A 27,417-nucleotide genomic window follows, 5' to 3' on the forward strand; every position below is an offset into this window, starting at 1 on the left:
ATATACCTACAAATAGTTAATCTAGCTTTTAAAATATTCAAATATTTAAAGTTTGTCTTCTTGGAAATAATAGGCTGGGATTTAAGCCCGAATCATTTGAGGGTGACCTTAGTCATTGCCTAGCCTTCAGTTCCGTGTGACTAAGCTCTGAACCTATTTATACAGTACAGTGTAATCCAGTCCAAATATTGGAAAGAAGAAAGACATCAAATCATGTGACCTCTGTGTTCCCTTTTAGCCATGAAATTCTGATTCAGTGTGGTTCTTTTGATGTCAATTTTAGACAATATAACAGAATACAAATTGCTTTGTGTTTCATTGCAAATAAGCACCCCTAGTTGGGTAGGGCATTTGCTCTTCCTGCTGGCAAAGAATTAGGTTTACTGTTTATTCTGTAAGAAGAGCAAATTAATGAAATTTCAATTGTCCCTCCGTTTCTTGTGAGAATTTATTGGAAAAATTTAGGTCAAAGAGTTAATAGTATTTTTCAAATCTGTTTTAACTTGGCCTGCTCACTTGCTGTGTTCAGCTTTTCACACAAATAGATTCTTTTAATATTTCTTTTCCCCCTAACTGCTGTGCTGTTTTAGTATCTCAAGGTGGCACTTTTTCTGAGTAGTCCATTGATTTCAAGTTGCTGTACTTTCTTTGAGCTTCCCATTAAAATGTATTTGTATCATATTTTAGATTTCATTTTGAAATGAACCTTTTGTGAAATTTCCCACAATGGTGGATACCATGTTCTCTCTTTATCGGAGTCAATGATATAAATCAATAATAATTTCCTGACATTATTTGATGATTCAGTGAAGGGTAAGCTTCATAACACAAAAGTAAAAGGTGATCGAGTCTCCGTAAAGTTGCTGTGTCCTTGGCCTGCTTAATCTAGAGCTGCATGAAATCTCGTTTCTCCAGGCAGCCCTATTCTGCAGCATCCACTAAAGCCCAGTTATCTCTTTATTTCATTAGAGAGATGCAGGATGGTATAATAATTAATGGCTCAGCTTACATATTTTTCTTACTTGACATGTGACATTCAACCAATTACTTCTATTCTCTAATCTTCTGTTTCTTTCACTTTAAAATAAGAATGAAAATAGCATCATCTTCACAGGATTAAAACAAGTGAATGTGACTGGCATATAGTAATCGCTAAATAAAAGATGGCTGCTGCTCTTATTATTGATACCATCATCATTCTTCAAAAATTAATATATTCCTACTACTCTCTACTCCTTCTTATTATATCTGTATTTTCTCTTGGATTCATATTCATTTTTTGCTCCTGTTATTATTTTTGAAAACAAGATTTCTATGTTAATTGCATATTTTTCTGGAAAAGCACCTGAGTTTTGCACTTGTAAAAAGTAATCACTTGATTGTGAACATTTATGAATTTTTGTGGTTCCTAAAAGCAAGAAATTATTTTGTTCATAGAAGGAGTAATATAATTGAATAAAACAAAAATCAACAAGATCCCAAAAAATAGGTTTAGAAGAGAGAGTCATCTAATTTAATTTAAAATGTAAATTATCCAATTACCTTGAGAATCTTATCAAATGAGATTTTCACTCTTCCTCCATCTGTGGTTGAAACAGCTCTTCTGAGTGGCCTCTTCCTCACTTACTGATTACCAATTGATGCTGACTATAGTTCTGAAAGGGAATTGGTCACAACATTTTATATATATATATATATATATATATATACACACACACACACACAAATACATATATATATACACAAATGTATATATGTATATGTGTGTATATATGTGTATATATATACTATATATGTATATATGAATATATGTGTATATCTATATATGTGTATATGTAGATGTATGTATATATATGTGTGTGTATATATATATCAGTTTGGTTAAAACCAGCAATAAAAAATAGGAACAGCCAAGATGATTTTGAAACCATGAAATGGTCATTATTTACAGGTATAGCAGACATTTTTTGAAGGAAGTAATTGCTTGTATTTTAAAATTTGTATGATTTTAATTAGTGGTAGAATTACAATTTCTAACTGTAGAATTATGAATTTAACTATGTAGAAGTAAGCAAGCAAAATATAGATGACCTAATATTATTTTTATTTGGCTTTTGAAGTTGGATTTGTCCTTCCATTTTAATATGAATATCTAAAGGAACCTGGTGGGTCCCTTCAGGTAAAATAATGTAGCCACATTTTAAAGACTACCTCATGATTTTACTTCACCTCATCCCAGGGCCCACCCATTCCATTCAAATAATGTGAGCATGTACCTCTTTAGGAGCATAAAGAAGTGCCTCAAACTGTCGTTTTTTTTCTCCAGTTTTCTTTGAGTAGCACAGACCTTCAAATATGATGGTCAACAAATGCTTGTCTAATGAGTCTGAAGAATTAAACATCTATTTTAATTGACATCAGTGCAAGATATATTATAATAATGAATTTAGAAAAACTCTTTCAAAGGTAAAGCTGTCCCAAAAAATCACAGTCACTTAATGGTATTAAACACAATATATTTCTAAAGTACAATACTTGTATATATTTTACCAAGATCCTTCTTCAAAACCTATGTTATTTTCTGCCTCTGGAATGAAGGCTAAATTTCTTAGTTGGTTAAGATTCTACAGAAACCATCTCTAATCAGAATCTTAAAATTATTATGTACATCACATTAAAATATCAAAAATTACAAATAAAGCAACAGTCCCTGCTGACCACCCTCATCACCCACCATAGATTTTATCTTGAGTATCTACAGATACCAGTTTATTTTTCTTTCAGTCCATTTTCTATTTACTTAATATGTGTAAATGTACCACATATACTTGGAAATCTAAACCATTGTACGTTTTCAGCCTAAGTAATAGTATACTATAATATTTTTCTGTAACTTAATTTTTTTACTCCAAAAGACATGTTGAATTTCTTTCCATAATGACACGTGGAGATAGATATTATTTTTAACTGGTATAGTATTTCTCACTATTGATTGATTCATTCACATGTAAGTTGTTTCCTGTCATTTGTCATCAAAACCACACTGAAATAAACATCCCTGCACAAGCCTTCATGTGTATACCTTTGAGTGTCCCTCTAGGATAAATGCCAAGAAATTAACTCAATTTTTATAGTCTATGCAATTTTTCTTTTTAATAGATGCTATCTAGTTTCTCTCCATTTGAGCTGTACCAACTCATGGAATTTTCCTCTCCATTTATTATCTGATTAATTTGTTGTTCTCTTAAAATCTTACACTCCAATAACACCCATCGACATTTTCTAAACACACCATGCACTTTCTCATCTCTGTGTTTTTGCTGCGATTGCTGCCTCAGTTTCTCGAGGTAAAATGTTTTGCCCAACAAAATTTGGTATCATGGAGGCTTACTATTACTTATCCACCAAGTCTTTTCCCAAACTCTCATTATTGGCAGAAAGAATGAAGTGTCTTCTTTGAGTCTCCTAAGTACTTATTTCTTATACAGAATTTATGATGTAGTGTAGTGAATGTATCATACCAAGTGTAGGAGAGGAAAAGTAATACCGTTTCCTCACTCATCACAAGGGACATAGCTGGAGCCCCTATAACAAAAGAGAGGTTAAAAAGAAAAAAAATAACAAATTTATTAACATTTTATGTGACATAGGGGCCTTAAAAAACAAAGACCTAAAGACCAGGGAAAACTCTCTGTGTTTATGCTTAGGTTCAACAACGAATGGACAATCATGAAGAAATATAAATGGACAAAAACAGTATGATCTCATTGTAATAAATTGGAGAGAACTCAGCAAAGATCTTTATGGGCCTCTCTGTGTAGTGTTTCTTTCATCCAGGTATAGTTAGGGTAGGACAGCAGTTACATGAGGTTCTTATGACCTATTTTGAGGAGAAGCAAGCCGGATAATTCCTTTATGGCTGGCTCTTACAAAGGAAAGAGAGAGGAAGTCGGAGAGGGACTCCAAGGTGCTATATTTTGGGATAGCGTGTTCTGACTCCAAGGTGCTATATTTTGGGATAGCATGTTCTGAGCCCTGGCACAAGTAAATTTAATGATCCTTGAGATTGGAGACCCTCCCTGATAAGATAGAGATGTACCTTCTGTCTGTCCTGGACTGGTGGTCCACTCTGTAGGTTCGTAAGATTCCTGGCATAAATTACTTCTTGCTTTCCCTCCTTTCTCTCTCTCTCTCTCTCTTTTTCTTCTTGGAATAACAACATAATATGAGTAACTAACAAGAAAGAAAACAAATTATATCAGTCATTATTCAGAGTGTTAGCATAAACTAAAATTAAATAGATGTCTCTGAGTGTTTCAGCATATGAATATTATCAACCACTGTATGTGGTTATTGATGGGTGCATTACTACATTGAGTATGTTTCTGTGTATGTATATAATATATGTTATGTTTCTATGAATGTATATAATACTTAAATATTTTAATATGGAAATAAATCATTGTCTCCAGCACACTGATTACAAATGAATTCATATCTCAATTAAATTGAGTTGTAAGCCACACAGTTGATTACCCCAAAGAGCTCATTCTAAATGCATATGACTCTTAATGGCTCCAATGGGAAGAGAGCCCTTCACTTGTGATGAATGTTACCACTTTTAATTGAAACAACGTTACCTTCGGCATTAAGGTACATAAGATGCTGTCAAAGCAGTTATGGTTTTATAAATTTAAATTAGGATGTTCTGGTCAGAACAGTTTTCTAAAATTAGATTGGAGAATGGGACAGATGTAAATAGGGTTCCTCTACACAAAGAAATAAGATTGTAAGAGATTACTTCTGTGATGTGTTTTTAACAGTTTTATCTTTCTGTAATTATAGTTAATTTTGGAAGCTACTGTTTTGTCGTCAAATGCTACTGTTGCTCTAGATGACATCAGTGTATCCCAGGAATGTGAAATTTCCTATAAATCACTACCAAGGACCAGTACACAAAGCAAATGTAAGTCTTTCCTTGTCATTGTTGCTGTTTTAAACATTGAATTGAGCTCTTCTCAATATCAAAATATAAAATGTATTAGAGTCACGCATACATAATACTGGGTGTGGATTATATCACCTGTTCTTAAACCTAAAATATATATATATATTTTTTAAAAGGTAAACATCTGGTCTAGTCCTTAGGCCTCTCTTCCAGTAATATGGAAAATATTCTATGCTTGCAGCTGAAATTATTACATCCAAATATTTTAATTATAAATATTATGAAAAAATTATAATTATTTTGCATATTTTAAATGCACTTTTATAAATATTCACTTCTCCATTAATTTTATTCAGAACTTCAAATAAGCATGTAATAATATTCATATTTCAGAATCACCCAGGAGATCAAAAAAAACCAAAAATGTTGTGTTTGGGAAAATGATGTAAGGCCAACAAAAATTTAAAACTGGACCTTAAAATTCTGTGTTTCCATTCAAAATTTAATATTTTCAAATCACAGATGGAGTTTGTCTAATTCTTTGACTAAATTTTTTGGAGAGAATATCAATTAAAGGCCAGAAATGTTGCCATAAAAATGGATCTCATATAGCCAACTATGTATTTTAAAACCTAATCATTATTTAGATTCTGGGATCATGTACACATTGAAAGAATTTACACTATACCTTCAGTTACTTTCTCTTTCTAGCACTAATTGATGTTTCTGTCTGACCACTCCTACCCTCAGATCTCAATGAATCTGACAATATTAAAAATGTTTTCTGAAAAGTGTCACACTTTGTTTTTCTTAATCTGTATCTATGGAAAAGATTTGCATATGAAAATCAGACGTACTGTATATTCCTAAGTTATATTTACTTAAACAACATATTTAGTGAGTGGAACAGTTGCATTCTTACAGGAGCTGAATGGACTAATCAAGAAAAATTTGGGTCACATGATTCTGAATTGAGACGATTAAAGAACTTTTAATTAAAGGTCCTTTATTAAAGACATTTTTCATTCGAGAGATTGTATATTTCTGGGTGCTAACTTATATTGGGTTAACGTGTATTTACTTTATTCAGAATGTGTATCCTGCATGCATAATAGACCATTCTAAGCTCTGTGCATGTGTTCATGCAAGTGTGTGTGTGTGGGCATGTGTGCGCGTGTCTGCCTGTGTGTCTGCGTATGTGTGCGTGCATGCCTGTGTGTCTGTGTGTGTGCGCGTGCATGTGTGCATGTGTGTGTGCATGTGTGTCTGTGTACGTGTGTGTATGCACTTGTGTGTGTATGATTCTGATAGACACTGAGGAGTGCAGAGCAGCAGATTTAATGATTCATTTAAAGATTCATGAGTTTGGCCGGGCACGGTGGCTCACACCTGTAATCCCAGCACTTTGGGAGGCTGAGCTGGGCGGATCACTTGAGGTCAGGAGTTCGAGACCTGCCTGGCCAACATGATGAAACCCTGTCCCTACTAAAAATACAAAAAATTAGCCAGGGTGTGGTGGCAGGCACCTGTAGTCCCAGCTACTCAGGAGGCTGAGGCAGGAGAATGGCGTGAACCCGGGAGGCGGAGCTTGCAGTGAGCCGAGATCGCACCACTGCACTGCAGCCTGAGCAACAGAGTGAGCCTCCGTCTCAAAAAAGAAAAAAAAAAAATGCACGAGTTTTTAAGAGTTAAACAGGATTACCTTATTTTTGTTGTTTAATTAAAGATTTTCTTTCTCCTAATTGAATACCACATCACCAGAATCACAATAGCTGAAATGCATTAAAGTTGACATTGAAGAGCATTCTCCTGTAATGTAGTACTTGGAGGTATAGGGGCAGAAAGCTGTGACAAAAACCTTTCCTCACCCATCATAAGGGTCACAGCTGACATTCCTAAAATGAAAGACAGTTTAATGAGAGAAAAGCATAACGAATTTGTTTATCAAAGTTTTACTTGACACAGGAGCCTTCAGAAATGAAGATGCAAAGACCCAGAGAAAACCATATGCTTTATTTTATTTTTTCATTTGTATTTGTTTTTCAGCCCCTTTTTCCTATTTAGAAAACTGTGTATTTTTCTGCTTAGTTTTGGTGAAGAACAAACAGCCATTTTGAAATGTGATCGGACAAAAGGGTACGATCCAATGGTAACAGACTGAGCAGGGAACCTTAGCAAAGCCCCTGTGTTCAGAGTCTCCTTGACTCCTTTGTGTAGAATTTCTTCCCCTCTGGGAACAGGGAAGGCCCCCTCTAGAATGAGGATCTTGTGACCTAATTTCAGGCAAGATAAGCCACATAATTTCTTTATGACCAGCGCTCACAAGGAAAGGTCAGGGAAGATCAGAGTGACCTTGCTCCTGGGGTACCTCCCAATCTCCTTCGGTTCAAAGTACTTTGGGGTAGCCTTTCCTGAGCTCTTACCGAGGCAAAAGTGTGGTTAAAGGTTTTAAAGCATTACTAAAGTTAACCTTAGCAAAAGTTTTTGAGACTATTTGATCTTGCTTACGGAGAATTCTTTTCTTAAATTCACTCAGGATTCATGGATGTGTGCATCTATCTGAACACCAGATCAGTTGGATAGATTATATATCTAATTAGGACAAATTACATGAATGATTCCTGAAAGATCAATGGATGTACACAAAGGCAAAAAAGGCGTTTCTTATTGTTTTCGCAAATATGTCCAGTAGACAATTATAGGATCTCATTTGTGGAGTTCAGGGTTAGTAATGGGCAGAAGTTTATGGAGAGAAACTGAAAGGAATATTTAAAAACATGCCATGCTCCATTGACAGTAAATTGTTATATGTATGGAGCAGAATGGCCAAAGGTTTACCAAGACTACCCAGACCCTGAACAGGACTTGAAGCTTTTGAAATCTTTAATAGGCATACAAATGGCTGCACCACTTCAAAGCAGTCTTAGAGCTGTAGTTTTCTGCTCACAGTCCTCATGATGAAAATCGCAAGTGCTACTTTGATTTGGCCTTTAATCAAGCTTCTTCTCCTTCAGAATATTTAAAAGCTAGTGTTGATGACACAATTATGCATTCTGTTTATTTGTTAAAGGGAGAGAGCCTGTTTTACGCTCTTAATCTCAATTTTGAAACCAGATTTGTGCCTGATGAGGATGCAGGTTGTATTTCATCCAGGAAGATCCGTGATTTTCCACTTGAGTGCCCAAAGGAAGCACATGAAACTAATTGCTGTGAGTGCATTACTGACTCCTTCGGCAAATATTCATATGTTCATATTTACTCTCTGAACGTAAAGTGCAGATTACTCAAGTGAGCATTGTTTGATGAAGACAGTCAGAACAGAGACCTCTGCATCATGGAAATGACTTCTGGTGAGAACAAACCAGATTCGCTTTAAACTAGAGGCGATGAATGAAAACGTCCTGCTAACTTTCAGTTTTGCCCTATTGGAGAATAACATTTGAAATACATGCAAGATAGAGGTGAAAACACAAGAACAAGGATGTATCTAGCCAGTCATAGAAAAATAAGCACCACATGATACCACTTATATGAGGTATCTATGTAGTCAAATTTGTAGAATCGAAGAGTAAAATTGTGGTAACCAGGTTCTGGGAGGAGAGAAAGTGGAAAATTACTAATCAACAGCCATACATTTTCAGTCAAACAAGATGAATAAGCTCTAGATATCTGCTGTATAACATGGTACCTAAAGTCAATGACAATGTATTGTACACTTAAAAATGTGTTATGGAGGTAGATCTAGCTGGGCGCGGTGGCTCAAGCCTGTAATCCCAGCACTTTGGGAGGCTGAGGCAGGTGGATCACTTGAGGCCGGGAGTTCGAGACCAGCCTGGCCAACATCACAAAACCCCATCTCTACTAAAAATATAAAAATTATCAGGGCATGGTGGCACACGCCTGTAATCCCAGCTACTCAGGAGGTGCAGGTTGCAGTGACTGAGATCACACCACTGCATTACAGCCTGGGTGACAGAGAGAAGCCCTGTCTGCCACCCCCCCATAAAAAAGAGGGTAGATCTTATATTTTCTTATCACTATATATAATTATAAACATTTCTTTATTGAATTATTTTTAACATCATAATATTCTTATTATTTTAAGCAGTTGCTATTTCAGTACAACTAGTAGTGGAAGACTTTATACTGCTTACAAATGTTATTTCAAATGATAGTGTATCAATAAATAGTTCTATGGTCATAAAACTATAGATCCTGCCTAGTTCTATATATTTTTCCACCTTTGAGAGTCTCCTTTCAGTTTGTCCTTTTCCAGGGCAATGCCTCCATTCCTTCTGCATTCTACTTAAATGATACTAAAATTATGCTAGCATCCCTGAAAAAGTAATACAGAAGAAGAAGAAAAAAAGAACGTTGTCTGTTGGTGGATAAGCATTTCCAAAAGTATTTGAATAACTGTGCTATTGAACACCATAAAAAAGGCAAGAGGAAAGGCAAGAGAAGCATCCCATCTTATTGATTACCCATACCCGAAGTGAAAACCAAGGTGGTTTTGAGTCAAGAGAGTGGAGGAACACAGACATTTTCCAGAAGTGTGGTGGGGCAAAGAGTTGGAGAGACTCTTTCCTCTGCATTCAAAACATACATGAGAATGACGAGAACAATCAGGGCCACTGCTGAGTGCTAATACATTGGCAAGCAGCCATGCTGTGACCCACATAAAACCTTATGAGCATCTTTTCTATACCAAGAGATTTGGTAAGAAGAAAGTGTGATCATTTCCCTCAAGAAATGTAGTCTATTACAGAGAGCTCAGAAATAAATCTAAACATAAAAGACCAAATAAGTTTTGACAAAGGCACCAAGAGGACACAGTAGGGAAAAAATAGTCTCTTCAATAAATGGTGCCGGAAAATCTGGACGTTCTCATGCGAAAGAATGAAATTGGACCTTTGTCTTACACCATACACTTAAATAAATTCAAAATGTAAGAAAGTCCTAAATTTAAGACCTGAAATTATTAAACTCCTAGAAGAGAGCATAGGGGAAAAACTCCTTGACATTAGAGTTGGCAATGATTTTTTAATGTCACACCAAATGCTCTGGCTACAAAAGCAGAAATAAATAATGGGCTTACCTCAAACTAGAAAGCTTCTGCACAGTAAAGGAAACACTCAGCAAAATAAAATAGCAACCTGCATATCGGGAAAAATATTTGCAAACCGTATATCTGATAAGGAGTTAATATTAAAAATTTATGAAGATTTTATACAACTCAGAAATAGATAAATAGATAAAAAATGGGCAAAGGTCCTGAATAGACATTTCTCCACAGAAGACATAAATATAATCAACTGGTATATGAACAGATATTTCACATTTCATTGGCATTAATCGTCAGGGAAATACAAATCCAAAACTCTTTTAGATACCTCCTCATATCAATTAGGATGGCTATAATTAAAAGAAAGGGTAACACATTTTAGTAAGAGTGTGGAGAAAAGAGTACTCATACACTGTTGGTGCGAATGTGAATTGTGCAGCCATTATGGAATATGGTATGGAGGTTTCCAAAGAAATTAACAATAAAACTACCCTATGATTTAGCAATCCCTCTTTTGGGTATATACCCAGAAGAAATGAAATTACCACCTCATAAGCTATTTGCACTCCCATATTCCCTGCAGGATTGTTTTTGATAGCCAAGATATGAAAACAACCTAAGTGTCTTTTGATGTACACATAGATAAACTGTGGTATCTAAAAACAGTGGAATATTATTTAGCCTTAAAAAAAGAGATTCTTCCATTTTTCACATCCTGGCTGAATCTGGAGGAAATTATGCTAAGTGAAATAAGCCAAATACAGGAAGGAAAATATTGCAAGATCTCAATTATGGGTGGCATCTAAAAATTATATACAGATATAGAGAATAAAACAGTGGTTACCAGAGGCAGGAGCCAAGGGAAGGAAATGGAGATATGTAGATCGGAGGATACGGTGTTGTAGATATGAAGGAGAAATGTATCTAGAGATGTAATGTACAACTTGAGGACTACAGTTAATAACACTTGAGGACTACAGTTAATAACACTTTCCTGGATTTGAGATTTGATAAATGAGTAAGTTTTAGCTACTCTTGCCACAAAAAAAGAAAAAAAAGTGTAATTATGTGAGATAATGGATATTTAATTTGCTTTACTGTAATAACCATTTTACTATCTATATGTATCCATAACCTTATGCTGTATATCTTTAATATACATAATAAAATTTGTTTTAAAAATTAAGAAAAGAAGCTTAGCCTAGTAGGTAAGAAATGTATCGATTTAATACTGTTGTAATGATAACTGGAATAGAAATGTAAACAAGTAGCTATTTTAACTCTAGGAAGTTGGAGAATATATTCAATAGAAGGTAGGTAAGTCCTCAGCAGGAATTCCTTAAGATGTTTTCTAGTTTTCTTGCTGTATAAGAGGAGTGTCTATTGCAAGTTCTGCCAGGGATTAACAGTTCTAGGCCTGTCTCTGATATACATTAAGACTGTTACCAAATGTACATGGTTTAAGAACCTTACCTATATAGTCTTTTAATCATCAAAACAAATATAAGAGGTACTATTTCCCTCATTTTACGAACTTTCTTGTCATTTAGTTTCTTATCAGTTAGAATTCCGTTTTAAACACGGTCTGCCTCCAAAACCTACATTCTTTTTTTTTTTTTTTTTTTTTGAAACGGAGTCTGTCGCCCAGGCTGGAGTGCAGTGGTGCGATCTGGGCTCACTGCAAGCTCCGCCTCCCGGGTTCACGCCATTCTCCTGCCTCAGCCTCCTGAGTAGCTGGGACAACAGGCACCCGCCACCATGCCCAGCTAATATTTTTTGTATTTTTTTTTTAGTAGAGACGGGGTTTCACCGTGTTTGCCAGGATGGTCTTGATCTCCTGACCTCGTGATCCGTCTGCCTCAGCCTCCCAAAGTGCTGGGATTACAGGCGTGAGCCACCGCACCCGGCCCAAAACCTACATTCTTAACTGCAAATCGTACAGCCTTTCTATCCTTTTAAGGTCGTCATTACATTGAGAATGATGTTTTTGGAAACTGTGAAAAGTTCCCTACATGAGCAGTTTAAGAAACGGGAAGTTTGAAGCCAATGATCAAAACTTCACTTTTGGAGGAGAAACGATGCCCTTAGTCCCTAGTATGTCAAATGGTCACTTAGTAAATGCCGTCGAGAAGTTTAAGGAATGAATGTCTTTAAAAAATAATACTTAATCCTTTCTCCTTAGTAATTATTTATTTAATCACAGAACATTTTATAAATCTGAAATGTATTAAATTGCTTTTAATTCTTATAGTGCTTTTCGGGGACTTAAAAGATAATTTTTTAGACATAAAAGGATAATAAAAGATCACTATTTGGATAATGGACCCACCTTCATAGGGAATTGAATTAGAAAATTAGGAAACGAGCTCCATTTCTCTAAAGTCTTGAGTTTTTTTTTTTTTTTTTTGGCCTGCTTTTTTGAAAAAGCTAATTTTATACTGTGAATCTGTTTATTCATAGAAATGCTAATTCTTCATCCCATTTTTGTGAATCCTTTCGTTAAAGATTCTGGCAATGAGTGGAGGTGAGGTAAAGACACAGTGAAGAATATAGAGAAGTAGGAGTCTTTTTTTTCTTGTCTTCTTTGCAGCAACAAGGTTTGAAGGAAGCATGCAAAATTTAGGCTGCGATTCTAGTGTTCAACAAACGAGCATATCACTTCTTTTATAGAGACCTTAATTGCTTGAAAAAAGAGAGGTTTCTTACAAGGAGGAAAAGGCAATGCCACCCTCAGGATTTCTATTTACGAACTTAAATCCTCCTGAAAAGGACCATTGCTATTCTTGAATTTCAAGCATTTAATATTTTAATGCTATTTATTTTAATTTTTCTCACTTTCACAACCATCTTTAACACAATTTACTTTCTCTTTTACATGAGACTGATTATGGCCTACCTCAAACGGGTTATTAAGTTTGCTCAAAATTTAGGTCTTCAGTACCTTGAGATATCTTCAGATTTTATAGAAAAAATAGCAAATATAAATTGTGACCAATTTTGGTAAATAAGAGAAAAAGTTACTGGATTTGTTCAAGAACTGTTTGGGATACATAGAGGTTAGGAAGTTTTGCAGAATTTTGATAGCCTTGGATAATTTAATTGAATGTTTCCATATTTATTTATATTATGATATAAAACCGCAATTACTTAAAATGTAACTCAGGTGTACAGGTTTTCAAGGAGTCTCTCTCTCTCTGCCAGTTAAAACACCACACACTGACCATGATGTTAAATTATCTCTGATTTTTATTTATGGTAACTGAAGGACTGAAATACCTACATAGCATGACAGATACAACATATCTCAACAAAACTTCTCTGGACCTTCAGAAACTCTAAGGGACAGGCTGCAGGGTGAATCACTGTTGGATATAATTTTTGCTTGGGCATGGTGAAATTACAATGTATCAGAAAAGTTCAATGCCAGAGTGGATTTTAGACCTGGGCTCGTGTGGCCATTTATGAGGAACTAGACAAATACTCTGTATGTTTTCATTTAAGGGAATGTTTAACATGTCTACACATCTTAGCTCTCAAGCCAAACTTGGCATCAGGACAAACCCTTTAGGATAGATCATAAAAAGGGAAATTTTTGGTTTAAGTTTTTTGTTGTTGTTGTTTTGTTTTGTTTTGTTTTTGAGACAGGGTCTTGCTCTGTCACCCAGGCTGGGTTGCAGTGGTGCGATCTTGGCTCACTGCAACCTCTGCCTCCCAGGTTCAAGTGATTCTCCTGCCTCAGCTTCCCTAATGGCTAGACTACAGGTGAGCACCACCACGCCCAGCTAATTTTTGTATTTTTAAGAGAGATGGGATTTCGCCATGTTGGCCAGGCTGGTCTTGAACTCCTGACCTCAGGTGATCCACCCGCCTTGGCCTCCCAAAGTCCTGAGATTACAGGCATGAGCCACCATGCCCGGCCTGAATTGTCATTTAATGACGTTCAACACATTTTGCCAAATGTTTCCCCAAAACGTTATGCTCATAAACAATCATATCAACAAAGTAAAACTGTGGCAGTGTCCCTGTGTTTAAAGTCCATTTTGAAATTTACTTTCACTTTTCATGATTATGCAAATACTAGTACTACTAGCAAAAGCAATTAGTTTAAAACATAACAAAAAAGAAAATAATAATAATAAAGAAAATGAAATGAAAGTCATACAAATTGGAAAGAAAGAATTTTTATATGTAAATATCCCTGTAAGTTCTACAAAAAAACCCTGTTAGAACTAAAAAAATGAATTCAACAAAATATAAAGTTAAAATACAAAAATTGGTTGCATTTCTATACATTAGCAATGAACCGTCCAAAAAGGAAATTAAAAAGCCAATTTGCTTGCAATAACTTGAAAAAGAATAAAAGTCTTTAGGAATTAATCAAGATGGCAAAAGACTTGTACAATAAAAAATAAAAAACATTTCTGAAATAAATTTTTAAAAATGTAAATAATGAAAAGACATTCCATGTTCATAGATCAGAAGATTTAATATTCTTAAGATGTCAGTACCACTCAAAGTGATCTGCAGATTCAATATAATCCCTGTTAAAATACCAATAACATTTTTTAGCTGAAATAGAAAGTAAGTTCATATTGAATCTCAAAGAACCCCAAATAGACAAAATAATTCTGAAAAAGAGGAGCAAAGTTGGAGGACACACACACCCTGATTTCAAAACTTATTACAAAACTACAGTAAACAAAACAGTATGGTACTGCCAAAAAGATGAATGTATAGATCTATGGAATAGATTACAGAGTCCAGAAATAAACCCTCACATATATGATCGAGTGATTTTTTTTTTTTTTGGCAAATGTACCAACACCATTCAATTGGTGAAATCCAGTATTTTCAATACATGATGCTGGGAAAGCTGATATCAACTTGTGGAATTATGAAGTTGGACCCTTACCTAACTTCATATTCAAAAATTAACTCAAAATCAATCCATAAACTAAATATAAGACCTAAAACTATGAAACTCTTAGAAGAAAATGTAGGACAGAAACCTTATGATGCTGAGGCTGTCAGTGATTTAATGGATGACACCAAAGGCTCAGGCAACAAAATAAAAAATAGACAAATTGGACTTTATGAGAGCTTTAAAATTTTTTGCATCCTAAAACACTATCAACAGAGTAAAAAGGCAACCCCAAGAAAGGGAGAAACTTTTGCAAATTATATATCTGATAAGGGATTGATACCCACAATATAGAGAGAACTTCTAAAACTCAATAATAGACCAACAGCTCAATTCAAAAATAGACAAAATATTTTAATGGACATTTCTCCAAAGAAGACAAAATATTTTAATGGACATTTCTCCAATAAGCACGTGAAAAGATGTCCAACATCACCAACATTAGGGAAATGCAAATCAAAACAATGAGATACCACCTTGCACCCATTAGATTACTACCCAAAAATAGTAAAAACCCAAAACAAAACCAAACAAAAAACCAATCCAGAAGTTAACAAGTGTTGGTGAGGATGTGGAAATCAGAACTCTTGTGTACTGTTGGGGAATGTAAAATGGCATAGCTACTGTGGAAGAGGAAAGCAATTCTTCAAAAAAATTAAAAATATAATTACCATATGATTCGGCAATTCCAGTTTTGGGTATATATTCAAAATAATTGAAAGCAGGATCTCAAAGAGATATTTGCACACTCATGTTCATAGAAACATTATTCACAATAGCTAAAACCAGAAAGTAACCCAATTATTCATTGACCAATGAGTTGATAAGAAAAATGTGGTGAATGCATACAATGGAATGTTATTCAGTCATAACAAGGAAAGAAATTCTGACATATGCTACAAAGTGAATAAAACTTCAGGACATGGCCGGGCACGGTTGCTCATGCCTATAATCCCAGCACTTTGGGAGGCTCAGGTAGGTGGATAACCTGAGGTCAGGAGTTTGAGACCAGCCTGGCCAACATGGTGAAACCCCATCTCTACTAAAAATACAAAAATTAGCTGGGCATGGTGGTGTGCACCTGTAATCCCAGCTACTCAGGAGGCTGAGGCAGGAGAATCACTTGAACCTGGGAAGCGGAGGTTGTAGTGAGCCGAAATTGCTCGTGCCACTACACTCCAGCCTGGGCAATAGAGCAAAACTCCGTCCAAAGGAATAAGTAAATAAATGAAAAAAAAAAAAGAAAAAAGAAAAAAAAAACTTGAGGACATACTGCTCAGTGAAATAAGCCAGTCACAAAAAGAAATAATGATATGATTAGACTTATCTGAGGTACAGTGAATAGCCTAAATCTTAGAGACAGAAAGTAGAATGGTAGTTTCCTGGGCCTGAGGGAAGAAAGGAGTGGATAATTCTTGTGTAATGAGTACAGATGTCAGTTTTGCCAAATGAAAAGAGTTTTGGACATGGATATTGGTGATGGTTGTGCAACAATATGAACGCACTTAATACTCCTAAGTTGTGCACTTAAAACTCCTAAGTTGTGCACTTAAAATGGTTTAGATAATAATACATTTTATGTTATGTGTATTTTATCACAATAAGGAAAAAGTAGGGGAAAAAGCAAATAAGAAGAGGGTTTGATATACCATTGCTGGTTTAAAGATGGAAGGAGCCACATGAAAAGCTACGACAGGCGGGCTTAAGGAGATGAAAGAAATCTTCAGCAGACAGGCAGCAATAAAACAAGGATCTCAGTCTTGCAGCCACAAGAAACTGAATTCTGCCAACCACCTAAATGAGAATAAGCCAGGAAGTAGATTTCCCCCCACAGCCTCCAGATAAGAGCCATCGTGACTTGTACTTTTATTACTACCTTGTGAGACGCTAAGCAGACAGCCATGCCATGCCATCCTAGACCTCTGACCTACAGAAACTAAGAGATAATAAATGAGTGTTGCAAGTCCCTAGGTTTGCGGTTGTTTGTTACATAGCAATAGAAAACTAATAGAAACTAAAATAAAACAAATGTCCTGGGTATCAATAGAAAACAAATGCACTGGCAGTTACTTTCTTTCAACACTCTAAAGATAACATTCCTTTTCCTTCTGGTTTCCATTGCATCTATTAAAGAGGTCTAATAATTTTTCTTTGAAGGTGATTTATGCTTTTTTTCCAGTTGCTTTTAACATTTTTCTCTCTGGCATAGATTTTCGGCAGTTTGGCTAGGGTGTGCCTTTGTGGGTTTTCTTTGTATTTGTTCTTTTGTGCTCACAGGGATCCTTGAAATACGGCTTTATATTCTTTTCAGTTTTGAAATTTATTAGACAGATTTTTCAAATATTTCTTCAGTTCCTGGAAATACTGTATGCCCCACAATGAGTTCTGAAAGAAGGCCAACATTATTTCAACAAACGATCAACAATATAATTGTAAGAGGGAATGGGAAGTAGTGATAAAATAACTTACAACATCAGGCATACATAGTCATGAAATAAGATGGAACTATCAAGCCAGGCTTGGTGGCTCACACCTGTAATCTCAGCACTTTGAGAGGCTGAGGCAGGTGGATCGCTTGAGCCCAGGAGTTCTAGACCGGTCTGGGGAACATGGCAAAACCTCATCTCTACAAAAAATACAAAAATTAGCTGGGCATGGTGGCACATGCCGGTAGTCCCAGCTACTCAGAGGCTGAGATGAAAGGATCTCTCGAGCCTGGGAGGTTGAGGCTGCAGTGAGCCGTGATCATGCCACTGCATCCAGCCTGGGGCAACACAGCAAGACCCCATCTCAAAAAAAAAAAAGAAAAGAAAAATGGAATTATTAAATTGTGCTACAAGGCATGGGAATATTAATGCAATTGCACTTGATTCGGGTTGTAAAAATGGGTAGGGTTAATATAAATAATTCCTTATATCCTGGAGAGCAGGTTATCTTGGGTAATAAGAGATCTCTGTGAACTTTAACCAAGCAACTTGAGTTTTAGCTTAAAATATTCATATTTTGGCTCTTTAGGTAATTGAGCTTTTATCAAGAAGTGTAAAACATTTGAGATCATTGGCTTAGTCTGTGGAAGAAAAATATATATATACACACACATATATATATAATACAAAGACAATATAAATAAACATTTAACGTGACTGAAAAAAATTACGTTGTTTTAAAAATACATCACTGATTTCTGCCTACCCCCAGAGAAAAAATAGTAGGGTATTTTACGAATCATACATTTTGTTCATCTATATTACTATAGTATACTGTTAATGTGATTATCTAAAAAAATTATTTGTCTAATAACAACCCACCTCATATCACCATAGCACTAACAATTTTCTCATAAATATAGCAATGGGTACTGTTATTAACATGAGCTCACTAATACAATTTCACGTTTCAAACGCAATTGTGGGTGCTCCTTAGAGACCCTGATGTGCCTAAGTTATATTTACTTTTAAACATAAACATAAAGAAAATAAACATAGGTTATTTGTAAGCCTGTAAAAATTTAGTATGAGTTAATACACAGTTATTGTTTGTATTTTTGTAATATTTTTCATAGCCTGTTGAGGCCTCTTTAAGGACTCTCAAGTTACAAGAGTTCCTGATGAGAGTCATTTATCCAGTAACAACAAAACATTTTCTTCTTTTTCACTGTCAGTCTTTAGTGCTACTCAAGCAGCCTTGGTTTCTTCATTATTTCTAGTTTCTAAAATACAATTTCCATAATGACACTGTCAGTCTATTATCATACACGAGCTGTCTGAACACTTCTATACTTTCTGCTTGTGAACTAGATCCCATCCTTTCTTTAATATTCAGTGGCGTCTCTCCAGCAAAGCCCACCACTTTTTCCTTGTCTACTGTGTCTTCCCCATGAGCCTAGATAAACATGCTGTTCAACTCTCTTGACCCCATTTTATATGACAGCTTTCCGCCTCATTTCTCAGTTTTCCTTGATAAAGTCTTCGAAGGATGTTGTCAAAAGCTATTCTCTCCTCCAATATTTTCTTAAGTTCTCTCCATTCGGGCTTTTTCCCCTGTAATCAGGACCCACAAGGGCCTTATATTGTTATGTCTAAATGTCAATTCTTAGCCCTCATCCTGATTTATACAGTAGTCCACCCTTATTTGCAGTTTTGCCTTCCACAGTCAATCTCAGTCTGAAAATATAAAATGGAAAATTCCAGAAATAAATTCACAAGTTTTAAATTGCACTCCATTCTGAGTAGTGTGATGAAATCCCATGCTGTCTTTATCTGTCCTGCCCAGGATGTGAATCATCCTTTTGTCCAGTGTATTCAGGCAGTCTATGACCCCCCTGCCTGTTAGCCAACTTGATTATCAGATAGAAAAGCAGCGTACATAATGTTCAGTATAATCCAGAACTTCAGCCATCTACTAGGGGGTCTTGGAAAATATCCCTTGTAAATAAATGGGGATTACTAAAAGCAATATTTGCAGGTAACCACATTTTCCATTTCCTGAAAACATTTTATTCACTTGGCTTTCAAGATGGCAAATTCCCTAGGTTTTCCTCAACTTCCTTGATTGTTCCTTCTCATCTTTGCTTCTTTTTCTTTCTGGCTCTGATGTCTAGACCTTAGATCTTTTATCTTCGCTACTGTAGAAAACTCATCTAGTCTCCAGCTTTAAATGCTGTTGATATGATCATGTCTCCCAAATTTATATCTCTAGTTTAAACCTCTTCATTGAACTCCAGACTCAGATCTAACTCTCTATTAGACATCTTCCCCTGGATGTTTAATTGGGATCTTAAATTTTTCATACCCACCTGCAAGCTTCTGAGACTTTCCTCCAAACACGGTCTTAGAGTATGCCCGGGGTTAGAAATGACAACACCATTCTTCAGTTGCTACAGGTAAAACCTTTGTACTCATCTTTAACTCCACCCTTTTCCTTATACTCCACATCCAGTCCACAAAGCATAGCTGAATGTGGCTAGAGATGGAAAAACAAAAACAAACAAACAAACAAAAACCTAGTGATACCTGTTCTCACTTTACATTGGGGATTGCCACCCTAAAGCATGTTCTCAGTGCTACCCAGCAAGCACATGCAATTTCCCCAATCCATTCCTTCCCCCACCCTCCTCAATGAATACCACATTTTTCTTCTGTCTTCTTTGACATCTGTCTTCTTTGACATCTGTCTTCCACTTCCCTATTCCTAGCCTCAACTGATGATCTTACGTACTATTTCACTGAAAAAATAGAAACAACCAGAAAAGAACTTTTAGAAGTTCCAGCACCACTTCTACCCACTTGTAAAGTCAGTCTTTTCTCCTGTACCCGAAGTAAACTGTCCGTGTTTCTTTTATGTAGAACCCCTCTCTATTTGCCTGTTCAACAGCATTACTCCTGAAAGTTCTTCTGTCTACCAGTCTTTTGTATAAGAAAGAAAAAAAATGTTTTTACCTCTCACATCTTAAAAATATCTTCTCTTGATCTAATTTCTCCTTCCTGCTAACATACCATTTTTCTCTCATTTCCTTTACATTTTCCTCCTTTCTTTCATATTACTCAAAAGAATTCACTGTATTCACTTTCTTTAAACTTTCTCTTCTGAATCTCTTTTTAACTCAGTCCAGTGAGGCTCTGGCTGTCACCATTCAACAGAAACTGTTCTCATCCAAGCTACCAGTGACCTAGATCCAGTGACCTATTCTCAATCTTCATTTGACACAGATGGTATCACCCTCCTCCTTCAAATACTTAAACTTGACTTGGCTCCCATGGCATGGGGCACCACTCTTTATTTTTTTTCTCTCCTATTTTTATGCCTTCTTTTTGTCACTTTGATAATTTTCTAATTTATATCTCCAGCCTAACCTCCTCATGTGAACTCTGGACTCATACATACAGCTCTTGACCTGACATGATCACTTGAATACCTAATAGGAACAGCAAGTGCAACATGTCCAAAATTGAGATTCTGTTTCCCCCAACCACCTCCAAACCTGCCTCCCCACAGTCTTCCCCACTTCATAAATGGTACCTCCATTGTTCCAAATGCTTAGGTTAAAGACTTTGAAATCATTAACTTCTGTTTTTCTCATACTACACTTTTGATATCAATTAATCTGGTCATGTCTGCTTTCAAAATATCTCCAAAATGGCTTATTTTTTTCTTCATTGCTACCACACTGTATTAGTCTGTTTTCACACTGCTCTAAAGAACGGCCTGAGGCTGGGTAATTTATAAAGGAAAGAGGTTTAATTGACTCACAGTTCTGCATGGCTGGGGAGGCCTCAGGAAACTCACAATCATGGCAGAAGGTGAAGGGGAAGCAAGGCACGTCTTTTATGGTGGCAGGAGAGAGAATGAAAGGAGAAGCACAACTTTTAAACCATCAGCTCTCATGAGAACTCACTCACTACAACGAGAACAGCATAGGGGGAAATCGCCCCCATGATCCAATCTCGTCCCCCCAAGTCCCTCCCTCAACACGTAAGAATTACAATTCAAGATGAGATTTGGGTGGGAACACAGAGCCAAACCATATCACACCTTGACCTTGAATTCTCATTTTTTGTCTAGATTTTTGCAGTATTCTTCCCCTTCCTTTTTGGTCCTCCACTCTCTTCAGTAAAGTCAGATGTTGTCACATCTCTGCTTAAAACATCTCAATTGGTTCCCATCTCATTCAAAATCATAGCCAAAAAAATTGAAGTGCCTGTCTAATTTAATATCTTATTATTCTACCCTCACTCATTGTCCTTGTGACACCCTGGTCTCTGAATACATCTGAAACATGAGAAGCAAGCTTTGGCCTCAAGGCTTTGTCCCTGTGATTCCCTCAGTGGTTGGTTTCCTTTATCCAGCAGCACATCAAAAAGCTTATCCACCATGATCAAGTGGGCTTCATCCCTGGGATGCAAGGCTGGTTCAACATACGCAAATCAATAAATGTAATCCAGCATATAAACAGAACCAAAGACAAAAACCACATGATTATCTCAATAGATGCAGAAAAGGCCTTTGACAAAATTCAACAACCCTTCATGCTAAAAACTCTCAATAAATTAGGTATCGATGGGACGTATCTCAAAATAATAAGAGCTATCTACAACAAACCCACAGCCGATATCATACTGAATGGGCAAAAACTGGAAGCATTCCCTCTGAAAACTGGCACAAGACAGGGATGCCCTCTCTCACTGCTCCTATTCAACATAGTGCTGGAAGTTCTGGCCAGAGCAATCAGGCAGGAGAAGGAAATAAAGGGTATTCAATTAGGAAAAGAGGAAGTCAAATTGTCCCTGTTTGCAGATGACATGATTGTATATCTAGAAAACCCCATTGTCTCAGCCCAAAATCTCCTTAGGCTGATTAGCAACTTCAGCAAAGTCTCAGGATACAAAATTAATGTACAAAAATCACAAGCATTCTTGTACACCAATCACAGACAAACAGAGAGCCCAATCATGAGTGAACTCCCATTCACAATTGCTTCAAAGAGAATAAAATACCTAGGAATCCAACTTACAAGGGATGTGAAGGACCTCTTCAAGGAGAACTACAAACCACTGCTCAATGAAATAAAAGAGGATACAAACAAATGGAAGAACATTCCATGCTCATGGGTTGGAAGAATCAATATCGTGAAAATGGCCATACTGCCCAAGGTAATTTAGAGATTCAATGCCATCCCCATCAAGCTACCAATGACTTTCTTCACAGAATTGGAAAAAACTACTTTAAAGTTCATATGGAACCAAAAAAGAGCCCGCATTGCCAAGTCAATCCTAAGCCAAAAGAACAAAGCTGGAGGCATCACGCTACCTGACTTTAAACTATACTACAAGGCTACAGTAACCAAAACAGCATGGTACTGGTACCACAACAGAGACATAGATCAATGGAACAGAACAGAGCCCTCAGAAATGATGCTGCATAGCTACAACTATCTGATCTTTGACAAACCTGACAAAAACAAGAAATGGGGAAAGGATTCCCTATTTAATAAATGGTGCTGGGAAAACTGGCTAGCCATATGTAGAAAGCTGCAACTGGATCCCTTCCTTACACCTTATACAAAAATTAATTCAAGATGGATTAAAGACTTATATGTTAGACCTAAAACCATTAAAATCCTACAAGAAAACCTAGGCAATACCATTCAGGACATAGGCGTGGGCAAGGACTTCATGTCTAAAACACCAAAAGCAATGGCAACAAAAGCCAAAATCGACAAATGAGATCTCATTAAACTAAAGAGCTTCTGCACAGCAAAAGAAACTATCATCAGAGTGAACAGGCAACCTACACAATGGGAGAAAATGTTTGCAACCTACTCATCTGACAAAGGGCTAATATCCAGAATCTACAATGAACTCAAACAAATTTACAAGAAAAAAACAAACAACCCCATCAAAAAGTGGGCAGAGGACATGAACAGACACTTCTCAAAAGAAGACATTTATGCAGCCAAAAAACACATGAAGAAATGCTCCTCATCATTGGCCATCAGAGAAATGCAAATCAAAACCACAGTGAGATACCATCTCACACCAGTTAGAATGGCCATCATTAAAAAATCAGGAAACAACAGGTGCTGGAGAGGATGTGGAGAAATAGGAACACTTTTACACTGTTGGTGGGACTGTAAACTAGTTCAACCATTGTGGAAGTCAGTGTGGCGATTCCTCAGGGATCTAGAACTAGAAATACCATTTGACCCAGCCATCCCATTACTGGGTATATACCCAAAGGACTATAAATCATGCTGCTATAAAGACACATGCACACGTATGTTTATTGCGGCACTATTCACAATAGCAAAGAGTTGGAACCAACCCAAATGTCCAACAACGACAGACTGGATTAAGAAAATGTGGCACATATACACCATGGAATACTATGCAGCCATAAAAAATGATGAGTTCGTGTCCTTTGTAGGGACATGGATGAAACTGGAAAACATCATTCTCAGTAAACTATCGCAAGGACAAAAAACCAAACACCGCATGTTCTCACTCATAGGTGGGAATTGAACAATGAGAACTCATGGACACAGGAAGGGGAACATCACGCTCCAGGGACTGTTGTGGGGTGGGGGGAGGGGGGAGGGACAGCATTAGGAGATACATCTAATGCTAAATGACGAGTTAATGGGTGCAGGAAATCAACATGGCACATGGATACATATGTAACAAACCTGCACATTGTGCAGATGTACCCTAAAACCCTAAAGTATAAAAAAAAAAAAAAAAAAAGCTGCAAAACTTGCTTCCTCGCCTACCTCCTTCAGCCATTTACCTAGTTGCCAACTTTTCTATAAAGTCTTCCTTGATCATTGATAAAATTACAGCCCCTTGCTCTAACATTTTCAATATTCTTCCTTATTTTATTTTTTATTGGCCCTTTTACCATTACTTATTTATCTTGTGTTTTTCTTGTTATCTCCACTAATGTCCACACCCCCCTGGCTTTCATATGTAAAATCCATGAGGACAGAGGTTTTCTTTCTTTTCCCTGCTGTGCTCTTAGACTTTATACTTGTGCAGACATCTAGCATTTATTTGCTAAGTTTTTGTCGAATGAATGACTGATGAATGAATCAGCACATAGTGGTTTTTACTCTCTCATGATTGCTTACTTGCTTATGAATTTCCCACACTAGAGTCTAAGCTTTCCTTTTTTTCTTTTTTTGAGTTGGAGTCTCACTCTGTCGCCCAGGCTGTAGTGCAGTGGTATGATCTCAGCTCACTGCAAAGTGGTAGTATACACAGATATTTAATATAGTGTCAAATATTGTGAAGGGTCTAAAATTTTACCTGACTGATAAGGAAACACGTTAGCCTGCCATTGTTTCATGGATGCTGACAGAAGAGGTGGGATTCCTGTGTCACAGACAGATGACTTTATGACTGATGGTATAGCAGATGTTGTGAGCAACATATTTGCATTGGTTCTTCTTGCTCCCCCTGTCCCCTGAGAAAAGGAACAACAGAGAGGTGTCCAGGTAGATAGATGTACACACAAAGCAGGCTTCTATCACCACTAAAGAGGCCTAAACTTATGGAAATAAAATCTTTTATAATAGGCTGCAAATAAACTTGTCTGACCTTTTCTTTAGAAGGAGACATTATCTTTATTCTACAGGGTAATAACTTTCCTTCTGTTGTAAAGGGAGTCACTATCTGTCTTTCATAGCTCTACTATTTAAATATCCTTGAAAGGATAGTCTGGAACAAAGGGGCAGTTAATGGCCCTGCTCATAACCTGTGCAGAAGCGTAAGAGACCCATGAGAAATTGTCTACCAATAACATCTGCATTGTCTAGATCTCAGAAGACCCTTTAAGCCATGGGTAGAATAGTGTAATTAATTATTCTTATTCCAAATACAATAATGATTTAATTATTTATGTATTGGCATTTTTAAAAGTGTTAATTATTTCTATTCATTTATATAGACATCTTTAAAATAATTTTATGGTACTTTTGCAAGCATTCCCTTACTATTGTATATTTTATTTTAAATAATTAATGACTATTAACTATTGATGAAGTCTAGAGTTTAATTGCTTCAACCTTATGATAACTTCAAACACATAACCATTAGAATGCATGGAAAAGCCTGAAACTCAAAAGAATTACAACGTTACAGAACCTGTTCCAAAATAGAGAATATAGTATTCATGCATTTGGAGTTTATAGCAAATGCTTAATCAAATAAAGGACAACCTCTATGAACCTAAGCCAACATACTAGAATATTCAATTAACTTTTGTCCTCCTTCATGCAACTTTCAGCAGGGTCACAAAATCTAGAGGAAAAAAAAAATCTTTAAAGGAACAAGAAGAGTCAATGTGGTGGGCTTAGCAGCCATTATTACTGTATGGTATGACACCTATTTCCAGAATGTGTCCCATGGTCATGCATGTTTTGATTTTGTATCATCTTCCATTAAAAACACATAGCATAATGCTTGGTATAGAATAGCTGTTTAAAAATTGTTATAATTATTATTAATGATTTAACTTAATAGAAGCTGTACAATTTTTAAGAGCACAGGCTTTGCCATCAGGTTTGGGTTAGAATCGTGACAATAATAATGAGCACTGAAAAATTACCTGTCACTCCTCTTTCAACCTCATATTTCTCATATCTAAAATAGGGACACGGGCCAGGTGCAGTGGCTCACGCCTGTAATCTCAGCACTTTGGGAGGCCCAGGCGGGTGGATCACTTGAGGTCAGGAGTTCAAGACCAGCATGGCCAACATGGCAAAACCCCATCTCTACTAAAAATACAAACAGTAGCTGGGTGTGGTGGCAGGCACCTGTATTCCCAGCTACTCGGTAAGCTGAGGCATGAGAATCGCTTGAACCTGGGAGGTGGAGGTTGCAGTGAGCTGAGATCGCACCACTGCACTCCAGCCTGGGGTATAGAGCAAGACTGTCTCCAAATAAATAAATAAATTAATTAAATTAAATTAAATAGGGACATGGCCAAGCACGGTGGCTTACCACTTGTAATCCCTACACTTTGGGAGGCCAAGGCACGAGGACCCTTGAGCCCTCAGACCAGCATGGGCGACATGAGGAGACTCCATCTCAACAAAAATTTTTTTAAAAATTATCCGGGTGTGGTGGCATGCACCTGTGTTCCCAGCTACTCAGGAGGCTGAGTCAGAGAACTGCCTTAGCCTGGGAGGTTGAGGCTGCCGTGAGTTGAGGTCATGTCACTGCACTCCAGCCCGAGTGACTGAATGAGACTTTGTCTCAAAAAAGAATAATAAAATAAAATAGCGACAATAATATTTTCTTTGATATTTCATGAGGATTAAATAAGATGATGTATGTATTAACAGATGTTTTTCACTCTACTTTTATGTTCTTTCTGGTTCAGATCTTTCTGTAAGTCACAATGGCCGCTCTAGGTTTTAACTTTTTAAAATTGCTACTCACATACTCAGCGTTTGTTTTGTTTTTGGTTTATTTTGTTTTTCTCACTCAACATGCGCATCTTGCCTCTGTGGCTAATATCAGAAGGAGTTCAACTGTTCAAAGTTCAACCACATGATGTGTTAGGACGTATTTTCTCCTATGAATGTTTAAATCCTTGTGTGAGGCCCAAATTACCAGCTCAGACTTCAGAATTCAGACTTCTTTTTTGCACACTTCATGTTTATTCCTTATCAACAAACCTCGATAGAATCATCCTAAACCATCAGAGAAGTTCTAAGGCAGTGAATCTGAAATAAGAAAGAATCTGATTCTCGGCTTTTTTTTCCCCCTTCCTGCTTGACGTTTTTTTTTTGGTTTCTATATAAATTCATCTTCTTTTCTCTCAATGAAGAGCTCAAAAAAATGACAGGGATGGACCTGTGAGCCAGCTCAGCAAGTATCACCTAAAGTCTTTTCTCCAGGGGCAACTGCTGTGATGATATTTACATAATTAATAGAGGTCATTTAGGTAATTTTTCTCACAGTAACTAAAAGCTGCTGTAGAATC

The 27,417-nt window shown here is 36.5% G+C and overlaps 1 protein-coding gene across 1 annotated transcript in view; it reads left to right on the top strand.

Annotated features, from left to right (window-relative positions):
- The window catches only part of MALRD1 (MAM and LDL receptor class A domain containing 1), a 690,246-nt gene that overhangs the window by 127,997 nt on the left and 534,832 nt on the right, over window positions 1-27,417 (top strand). The window contains exon 14 of the mRNA XM_063611006.1: window positions 4,846-4,966. Coding sequence (XP_063467076.1) covers window positions 4,846-4,966 — 121 coding nt within the window. The remainder of the gene's footprint in view (window positions 1-4,845; window positions 4,967-27,417) is intronic.

Source organism: Symphalangus syndactylus, chromosome 10 (genome assembly GCF_028878055.3).
Source record: "Symphalangus syndactylus isolate Jambi chromosome 10, NHGRI_mSymSyn1-v2.1_pri, whole genome shotgun sequence".
In the NCBI taxonomy this organism is placed as follows: Eukaryota; Metazoa; Chordata; class Mammalia; order Primates; family Hylobatidae; genus Symphalangus; species Symphalangus syndactylus.